Source organism: Austrofundulus limnaeus, unplaced genomic scaffold (assembly GCF_001266775.1).
Source record: "Austrofundulus limnaeus strain Quisiro unplaced genomic scaffold, Austrofundulus_limnaeus-1.0 Scaffold75, whole genome shotgun sequence".
Classification (NCBI taxonomy): Eukaryota; Metazoa; Chordata; class Actinopteri; order Cyprinodontiformes; family Rivulidae; genus Austrofundulus; species Austrofundulus limnaeus.
In genome coordinates, this window is record NW_013952477.1 from 557,451 (window position 1) to 567,539 (window position 10,089).

Genomic DNA, 10,089 nt, shown 5'->3' on the forward strand with positions numbered 1-10,089 from the left:
CAAGAAAACTGCATTATTGCGCACGCACGCGCGAAGCACCCCCAACCCCCAAACAGAACAGAAGACGGAAGGTGGTTCTTAAAGAGACAGAGGCCAATTTCAAGGCGTTTAGAAGAGGAAGCGATAAGTTCATTTTCCATTTAAATATAAAACAGCATTTAATAACAGCTAAAGGTGGCATAGATACTTTATTATGGTATAGTATTTAAATGTGTGTTTGAGAAACACATAACGTTGCCCCTTTAAGTCCTTTGTTCTTGTCTTCAATGCCCTCTAAAAAGAGTCCCTGTTGGAGCAGCCAACAGATCTCTCAAGAAAAGGTCATTGAGAGTTTAAGGCACCCTATTTTTTAGAGAGGTTTTTTAAACAGTACAATTTATAAAATTACTTTTGTTTTACCAAAGCCTGTAAATATTTTTAATACAACCTCTGTTTCTCTTTCAGATTGCATTGAGAAAAATTTTCAAGCAGGACAACATGGCTCGACTGATGATCTTGGCTGGTAGGTTCATGGTTCTAGRTTCTGATTACTTCACAGGCTTTTTATTGATTATTAATAATGTTTTTTTTTTTCAGGATTATCTGTTCTAATGTCTCTTCATGTTGGTATGTTTTTTTCTGCTCCCATTATTTAAATTTGTATCACATTTTCAGGTGGAGTGCAGGAATGAACCCAGGTTCTGGACGGATGTTGAGTTAAAAAATAAGAATTTATTTAAACAAAATCAAAGAGCTGACAGGGCAGTAAAAATAAACAAAACACTAAGAGATTCAGAGGACCACGAGGAAACTAAACAGTAGGACGATGCCATAAAATGAACCAGCGACTAATAGAGAGATGAGAACAGTAATTATACAAACAGGAAGAGAGAAGATGAACAACAGCTGAGGAGAACTATTTACTAAGAGAAGACAAGTGAGAATGATAAYTGAACAGGGAAACTGCTGGAAACAGACTGAGAGATGATAAGTAATGACACAAGGACGACACAAGAGGGAGACAACAGACAAGACACAGATCCCAACAGTGCCTCCCCCTCAAAGAATCGTCACCTGAYGATTAACACAAACACGGGAGGGCGGAGGGGGTTACAACAACACAGAATTGTGGGCAAGGGAAATAGACAACAGGGACACAAGACTCAAGAATGGACAAGGGGTATGCAAGAAAAAACTAAATCAAAAAGTCAAACTAAAAAAATGACAGGAAAGTCTTGGGAGAAAACAAAATTTAAAAACAGTCACCAAGATGGCCCTAGGAACATTTAAGGGCAAAAAGTTCAGGTGGACARATCCAGTTGGGCCTTGCCTCTCTTTTATGGCTTTACATGGAGCTTCAGACTGGTGCTGAGGAGTAACTGCCTGGAGGGTCTGAATGAGTAAGAACCTGAGGCGTTCCCTGCCCACTCTTTGACCTTCATACCGTCTGGACCTGTTGGTGGGTTGCCTGTCATCATCGAGGTAAAACCGAGTGGAAGACGCCTCGCTCTTCTGGTTAAACACATTCTTTAAGATATTTAGAAGTAACTAATTAACTTTCCTTTCCTCCTATTCCTYAACTTTTTTGCCTTTAAACTTTGAATAGTTTAAGTCCTTATAACTTTTGTGATAAGAGGTGTRAGTACTGAGACCTACCTTTCGGACCATAGTTTGCTTTTTTGGTCATTATCAGATGYCGAGTACACATTCACACTTCCCCAAATGAACTGGTCTTTCCAGAAAATGAAATAGATTTAGCGAACTATACAGGGCTGGAGTGGATACACCCTTAAAGGCACAGTAGCAAAACTGCTTTTAGCCACWCACCAGAAAAGAGGTGAAAGAGGGTCTGGTAAAGTTTAAATAAGGAGGAATTCAGACCAAAGCATTGTAGTTCCGTYTTATAAAGAATTAATTTAAATGTGAAAAGTAAGGATTTGAAAGCATGATATGTCTACTTTAAAAGCTTGATAATCTAAAGCAACAATATAAAGTAAATATTCTCAGAATGATGTCACCGAGGGGAAAAAGCTTGCCCGCTATTTACAATGCTGCTTCAGTTTTATGAAATTGTGCCACAGCAATTCATTATGAGAGGACACCACTGATTTCTATAACTGCTTAATCAGAAGTTAATTATTTTGCTGACAAGTTTAAAATATCCATTATGGTGGAATTTTTAATCAGAACAGGGCTCTTAGTTGAGCAGAACCGTCTCCTTTTTAATTTATTCTTGGCGCAAACATGTTTTACACTCAATAAGAGGTGTGACTTCTGTCAAATCATCCATCTGCCCATTTTCTCAATCTGTTTGTTCCTGTTAATGGTTGTAGGAGCAGGTATCCACCCCAGCAAAGCATAAGCCCTAGCAGTTTCATCTTGACGCAGTTTTATTGTACTTGCTGGATAAGTTGATCTGTACTTAAGCACTGTTTTGCAATCACCAACCAGAAAGAACTGGATATCCTCAAGGAAGAGGCAAGTAAAAAATGTCAAATCACCATCTGTTGAACAGCCTGATCAGTTGATCAACTAAAAAATATAATGTTAAGAAATATTACTCCCATGAAAATCTGGACAGATTTKAACAAAACTTTAATAAYGTTATCACAACATAAAATTGATGAACATTTTAAGTAAATTTTAAAGACCTTGCTCGATCTGCAGTCATAGCATGTGTATAAAATGATTTTCAGTTCTGATCACACCTAATTTAAGGTCAGTATCTATGAAACTATTTACAGTAATTGGTGTAGTCTGTTRGCAAAATATCTCAAGAATCACATGACCAATTTTAAGGAAACTCTCAGAAATAATCATTGAATATACATCTACAACTGCATCTTTACGTCATTCCTATGTTATAAAAAGTCATCGTCATTTGTCATATGTAATTTCATACCGTAAAGGGAAACTATTTTTAAGATTTGAACTGTAGAACTTCATCATTGTCAAGAAAAGATTTTCCTAATTTAATCCTGGCAAGTCCATAGGTGATAAGGATTGCTTCATACTGTATATTGCCAGGTTTGAACTATTCTTTGTTGCTTTTTTTGGTACAGTTGGTCATTTTTTTATGAAAGCAGATCAAAGTATATTTATCTTAGTCCAAAACACTGTTCTGCCATCACTGACTTAAAAGGACAATAAGGACATAGAGGAAGGTCAGTTAACGCATAACATTGATTAGTTGATAAAGTTACCAAGTTTTCTCTGAAAAAGCAAAATATTGCTGCTGCCACTTTGTATTTAAACCTAAAGACTAAAAGCAGGGATGYAAATTAAAAGCCACATAAGAAAATGTTTTTAGTTGAGCGCACTGGCAGCACCAATGGAAACCTACTTCTTTCTTTTTGTTTTATCATACTCTCTAATCTACAGAAGTAGGTTAGACTTTCACAACTCATTAAATTAACGAAAGGAAAGCTGAACTTCCTTGTCCTCAGATATACAGTTATCAGATAATAAAAGCATAAATGGTGAGCCAACATCACCTCATCATGTGGTGGTATGACATTGCCACAATTATTCTTCTTGGAAATCTCCATTAAAGTTGACTTAAGACCAGCCTTTGTTCTTGTCTTCATCCCCTATAAAAGTCCCTGTTGGAGCAGCCAAACAAACCTCAGACCTCTCAAGAAAAGGTACCGTAGTCATCGGGAGTTTAGGGCACTCTATATTTTAGAGAGCTATTTTTATGTAGGACAGTTTGTAAAATTACTTTTATTTTACCAAAGCCTTTATATACCGTATATTTAATCCAACCTCTGTTTCTCTGTCAGATTGCTTTGAGAAAAATTGTCAAGTAAGAACATGGCTCGACTGATAATCTTGGCTGGTAGGTTCATGGTTCTAGATGCTGATTACTTCACAGGCTTGTTTAGATTATTAATACTGTATTTTCTTTTTCTTTTTTCCAGGATTGTCTCTTCTGATGTGTCTTCATGTTGGTATGTTTTATTTTGTGTGTGTTCCCAGCATTTACATTTGATTTCAATCACTCCAAAGAATATAAAAAATTATAACTCTTTCTTTCTTTCTTTCTTTCTTTCTTTCTTTCTTTCTTTCTTTCTTTCTTTCTTTCTTTCTTTCTTTCTTTCTTTCTTTCTTTCTTTCTNCTTTCTTTCTTTCTTTCTTTCTTTCTTTCTTTCTTTCTTTCTTTCTTTCTTTCTTTCTTTCTTTCTTTCTTTCTTTCTTTCTTTCTTTCGCAAAGCTTCTTCAACCAAACTGGTGTGCTACTTTACCAACTGGTCCCAGTACAGAGTAGGCCTTGGTAAATATCTCCCAGACAATGTGGATCCTCACCTCTGCACTCACCTGATTTACGCCTTCTCACAAATTAGCCCTTCTAATGAGCTGAAAACACTGGAGTGGAACGATGAGGTTCTTTATCAATCCATCAATGGAYTGAAGAACAGGTGAGTTGCTTCTGGTTAGATTTAAGTTGTAAATTACAAATCTGAGTAACAATGTAAGAAGAGCTTTGAACATTTKTTAACTCAGATGTCTTGGAAAGCATTTAAATATGATGAAAGTGAATCCACATAAAACTGATTTGGAACCAAGATCACTTGAAATGTATTTGGCAGTCAAATGTTTTTTTTATTAATTAATTAATGATGCTATGACTTTTGTATCAACACAAAAATTAACTTTTCATCCAGCTCTAAACATAACTTCTATATGTTCATCACAGAAACCCTCAGCTGAAGACTGTGCTGTCTGTTGGTGGGTATAATGCTGGATCATCACAGTGAGTCTACAAAACTACAACAAACCAACATGAGTTTGTTGGATGTTGTTATTTATATTTCATTAAACCTAAGAACATCAAGGAACATGTTCTGCAACTACTGTTTTGTTTAAATGTCTACAGCTTTACCAGGATGGTTTCAACTCAGGCCAACCGTCAGGTGTTCATCCAGTCTTCCATCAGATTTTTGAGACAGCATGGCTTTGATGGGCTGGACCTGGACTGGGAGTACCCTGGACAATATTTGTTTGAGGACAAGTGGAAGTTCACATTGTTCTGCCAGGTCAGTTTAAAAACCCCATTCAATATCCCTGTGCAACAAACAACAGCAATATGCTTTTTCTCACCAAGTACTTGTCCCATGTATTTCATTCAGATTGTGTTAAACTAAACAAATACAGTGCTGACAGTTTTTGTCTTAMATTTAGGAATTACGTGCAGCTTTTGAAAGGGAGGCAGTTGAGACAGGCAGACCACGGCTGCTGCTCTCAGCTGCAGTGGCAGCTGGGCAGGCACTCATTGACAGGGGTTATGAGATTGTAGAAATATCCAGGTAAGTTGTTCAATAAAGTTGTTAAAGTCCTTACATATCTTTTTTCATATGAAAATACACAGTTTTACAAAGTTTGACAAAAACAGGTAAGCACCCTAACAGATTGGAGAAAAATTCAAACGTACAAATAAAATAGATATGAGCTGAAAACACTGGAGTGGAATATATATAGAGACTGACTTTTTTAAGTAGAGGACACAAACAGTTGTAAAGCTGTAAGCAGATAGGCAGCCGTTGTACGCTTCTTGTTAGGACAGATATGTGTAATAAAGACTGAAGTCTTGCTGTCAAGTTAGAAWACAGAAGCTTGTCTACAGTTCCTCTTAGTCTAGCTAACACACTCACAATACAAGTGCGGACTGTAACTTTGAGGAAAGTACTGATTTAATGTCATAGACATCATGTTTGTGCGTGGGGGGGTTGCTTTTCAAATAATATGACAATTAGAGTCCTCAGATTCGCCAACCCTTATTAACAGTTGTTAAAAGGATAGGTAATGTAAACAGGAATGAACATGCCCCTGTCCCAGTTTTTATTTTTATTTTTTGTGCTTCTTGCAGGCCACATCAAATTCAATGGTAAATGGTAAATGTTGAATATCAATTCAACATATCAATATTCAACATTGACATTCGTTGAATGTCATTGTTGAATATTTGCAAAAAGACAACAAAGTTTTTCTGTTTGCACATTAAATATCTTGGGTTTGTAGTGCATTCAATTAAATATAAAAAAGATTTGCAAATCGTATTCTGTTCTTATCTTTTACACAACATCTCAACTTCATCGGAATTGGGGTTGTAAGACTTAAACCATTTTAGAGTCGTTCCTGTAATCCCAAAATCATCATGTTCAATCATTCATCATTTAAAAGAGCCAAACATCAGATATTGTCCAAGATTAACCTTCAGGGTGGATATAGCTCACTAGCAGCCTCGCATGATGACCTAGTTGATGTCATCAGTTTCCCAGAATACTTTGCATGTAAATAAAATGGCCCCGTCTGTGTAATATATTTTTAAAATTTTAGTTTAAAAATTATAAAAACTAAACAGCCTACAGTATTTTTACAGTCTTTATTTTACAGTTAAAGTATATGTTTATAATATAAAGTCTAATGTTACAACTAATCGGGGATTCCTTTAATCACAGACACAATCTCCTTCACTTTTTCACAAAATACAGGCAGAGTGGTGGAGTACAGCAGCTCAGRGGGAAAGCGGGAAAGGGTTTCCGCTTAACAAAACACATGGTTCCCCCTACATGACACTCTGAYGCTATCACATACGCCGTACAWGATGTATCACCTTACATGATGATGTAATTCATGCAAAATCAAATGGCTTTATTGAACAGCTCTATGAAACAAATGGATTATCAAAATACAGATCCCTTTAAAAGCCGTTCATGCCATCTCTAGTATGGACACAAATTCACTGTCTGACTCCAAGACAATATTGCTAACTTTCAGCACTGCTGTTTTTGTGCCATGATGTTCTCCAAATTCTGACTGAAACTCATGAGATTATTTCTGTTGTTGATTTTGTTTTGTTGCATCATCTAACAGGGTTCTGGATTTCATAAATGTCATGAGCTACCGCTTACATGGACCCGGGGATGGATTCCTTGGCCACAACAGCCCTCTGTTCACCAGTTCTGCCCTTGGAGGCAAATTCGCTAACTACAATGTTGTAAGTAAAATCATTGGTAAATTTATACTTTACACCACTTGTTTTTGTTGCTTGTTTGTTTTGTTTTGTTTTTAACATTTATTATTTCTGGGTCCCAGGACTTTGCCCTTAGATACTGGAGAGCTAACGGAGCTCCTGCTGAAAAACTGTTGGTTGGTTTTCCCACTTTTGGGCGCACATATAAGACAGCAACAGCAGATCATAGAATTGGAGCACCATCGAGAGGAGCAGGCTCTCCTGGGCTCTACACCMGAGAGGAAGGAATTTTGTCTTACTATGAGGTCAGAATACTTAAAAGTAAACCATATCATCTCTTCTTCTACCAAGATTAACTAAGACACGAGTAAAAATTATAAAGTAAATTCTCTTGTAAATTCAGATTTGCACTTTCCTCAATGGAGCTACTACACATTGGAATATTGAACAGAGGGTGCCTTATGCAGTTAAAGGCATTGAGTGGTTGGGCTTCGACAACAGACAGAGCTATGAAATCAAGGTAATCTATATCATATTACTATTTATATCAAAGTTTTTACATATAATACTAATGAGAAAAGTTACTACAAGTAATTATCGCAAGCTTCCTCTAAATGTCTTTAGAAGAGAACAGACTGGGTGCAGCTGACAATGATGAAGATTGTGGAACACATGAAGTTTTTAATAATAGACTGAGCAGAAGATGGCACTCTTGTTGCAAAGTTTATCTTTCTAATGTGCAAACAATATGCAGACTTGGCAACTTTTATTTAGTACATGGAATCTAATTTTGGTAATCATTTTATTATAAACAGATTCTCATAGTGTTTCCATGCCTGTTTTTAATACTTGTGTTTAAATATGATTGATTTTATAAGAGTACACAGAGCTATCCTTGACCTGAAGGAAGGTTTTCAATTGTTATTTTGTCTTTTTGAACAAAAGTCTTCTAAACAATATTTTAACGTTCAGGCATTTAACAAAGCTCAAATTAACTATCCAAGAGAGGAGATTTGAAGTTAATCAGTGGTTCTAAATGAACTGTGGGACTGTGGAGTGCAGGGTTGTTAGTTGTGTTGGCTCTGACAGGATGTCTGTCCTGGTTAGAGCTGTCAAAAATTGATAACATTTCAGGTTTTAACCAAACTTATAAATTGAGTAGAACATGTAAAAAGGTGTCAAGATAATAAAAAGAAGGCACATTTTAAAACTTTAACAGATCATAAAATTTAATTAGCGAGAAAAAAAGCCCTTTTATTTGTACATTATTTTACAGTGAATAAAGTATAATGTTAATGTTTTGTAGGCACAGTATGTGAAACATAACCGTCTAGGAGGAGCAGTAGTCTGGTCTCTGGATCTGGATGATTTTAGTGGAAGCTTCTGTGGTCAAGGAAACTATCCCCTCATTAGTTATCTGCGCTCTCTTCTTAACTCAGGTAAAAAATATTCAACACTGTCATCAGTTCTACTTGTGTAAAATTCTGCTATAATCTTAATCAATTGTTTTGAATTTATTTACAAGATTTCCCAACACCTCCACCAGTCGGCTCAACAAACCCTCCCAGCCAAACCACCACCACCCCAGGCCCAGCTACCACCACAAAGGTTGTTACTGGAAATGGTTTCTGTGTTGGAAAGGTCGACGGTCTCTACCCAAACGTTGACGATCGGAACACCTTCTACCAGTGTGTCGCCGGGCTTACATATGTGCAGAGATGTCAGCCCACTCTTATTTACAATCATTATTGCCAGTGTTGTGTCTATAGCTAAAGAAAATGCCTTTTTTGTCAAACAGGATTGTGTTGTGCTGTTATGTATCTTGAATTATTAATTATGACTAATTAAAAAGATATACTTCTAGATTCTTTAAAGAGCCTGTATTTTGCCTTTCTCAGAAAATGCTGTCTATATGTATAAATCAAAAATAAAATTGATTTTGCATCATAGTGTTTCTAAATGCCTTGAAATTAGCTTTTGTTTCTTTGAGAAACTCAGTTTCCATTACTGACATTTCAGCACATCACCACAACAATACGTCATGTCGTTTACAATGTCATAGCCTATTTTGTTGTAATACTTTTTAAAGCAGCAACATTGTACAGTAGATCACAAATAGACCAAACAACAATGATGTGAACAAAACTATGTGAGTTGTTTTTCAGCTTACCTGGGCAGACGACAGTGACAGAAACTCATTGGTTTATTTATTTCTTATACAGTATTACAACATAAGAAATAAAAAAAAATTGTGGTAAAATGTGAACACACTCACAGAACAACCTCCCATTTTTGTCAGCTGCTGCTTGCTTTCAGTAAAGTAAATGTTCATTTTAGAAAATATCAGGACCATAAATTAACCTAGAAAAACGGGACCATCAGTCTAATATAAATACAGCTAATAAAAATATTCCTGTTCAAACTTTAACAACTGRTCATTTCACCAGGACATCATTTTACAACTTTACTTCAAAACACAACTTAGACTCCTGCCATGGAGAGAATAAGCAGCTGGATCTACCAGCAAAACAACTTACTAGTTTTCACAAAGCCTTAATTAAAGAAGACACCRCAAAGCAGTAGTATATAAACAAATTTTTGTGCTGTGTTTATCAAGCCTGGAACATGATTAAACATTTTAATATGACTCTGAGGGGAATATTAATATTTTATTTATATTATTAATTTGACATAATATAAATATTTTTAGATGTGCAAATTAAATACTTTATAGTTATTGCAGGGGTCTCCAAACTTTTTTTTTGCCTTAAGATCTACTTTCACAAAATGAAATTGTCCAAGAGCAACTTTTTGCAACATTTAATTTTAAACCTAAACTTAAACCAGTGGATTGTTTGTTTTGCACAAAAAACGTTGTCTTCAATTCAAGAAACCACCACAAACAACACTGAATTTACATGAATGTGCTTTTTGTGTTTATCCATTCRTTTTATATTGTATTTCACACTAATAACTTAGGGTTTAACTGCAACAGATTTGTGCACAAATAATGTCAGGTGACATTATTATAAAATCTCAGATTTCTTTCCGCATTGTAGTCTCCAGCAGGAAGAATAGAATAGAATAGAATAGAATAGAATAGAATAGAATAGAATAGAATAGAATAGAATAGAATA

General features: G+C 35.7%; 1 protein-coding gene across 1 annotated transcript; it reads left to right on the forward strand.

Moving 5' to 3' along the window:
- Window positions 1–3,448: 3,448 nt before the first annotated feature.
- Window positions 3,449–8,816, forward strand: LOC106519307 (acidic mammalian chitinase). Its single transcript, XM_014010910.1, has 11 exons — window positions 3,449–3,817; window positions 3,900–3,929; window positions 4,193–4,397; window positions 4,676–4,732; window positions 4,856–5,015; window positions 5,161–5,285; window positions 6,853–6,976; window positions 7,075–7,257; window positions 7,356–7,472; window positions 8,259–8,391; window positions 8,478–8,816. The coding sequence occupies exons 1-11, from the start codon at window positions 3,793–3,795 to the stop codon at window positions 8,723–8,725; spliced, it is 1,407 nt and encodes a 468-aa protein (XP_013866364.1). The 5' UTR covers window positions 3,449–3,792; the 3' UTR covers window positions 8,726–8,816.
- The last annotated feature ends 1,273 nt before the right edge of the window (window positions 8,817–10,089 follow it).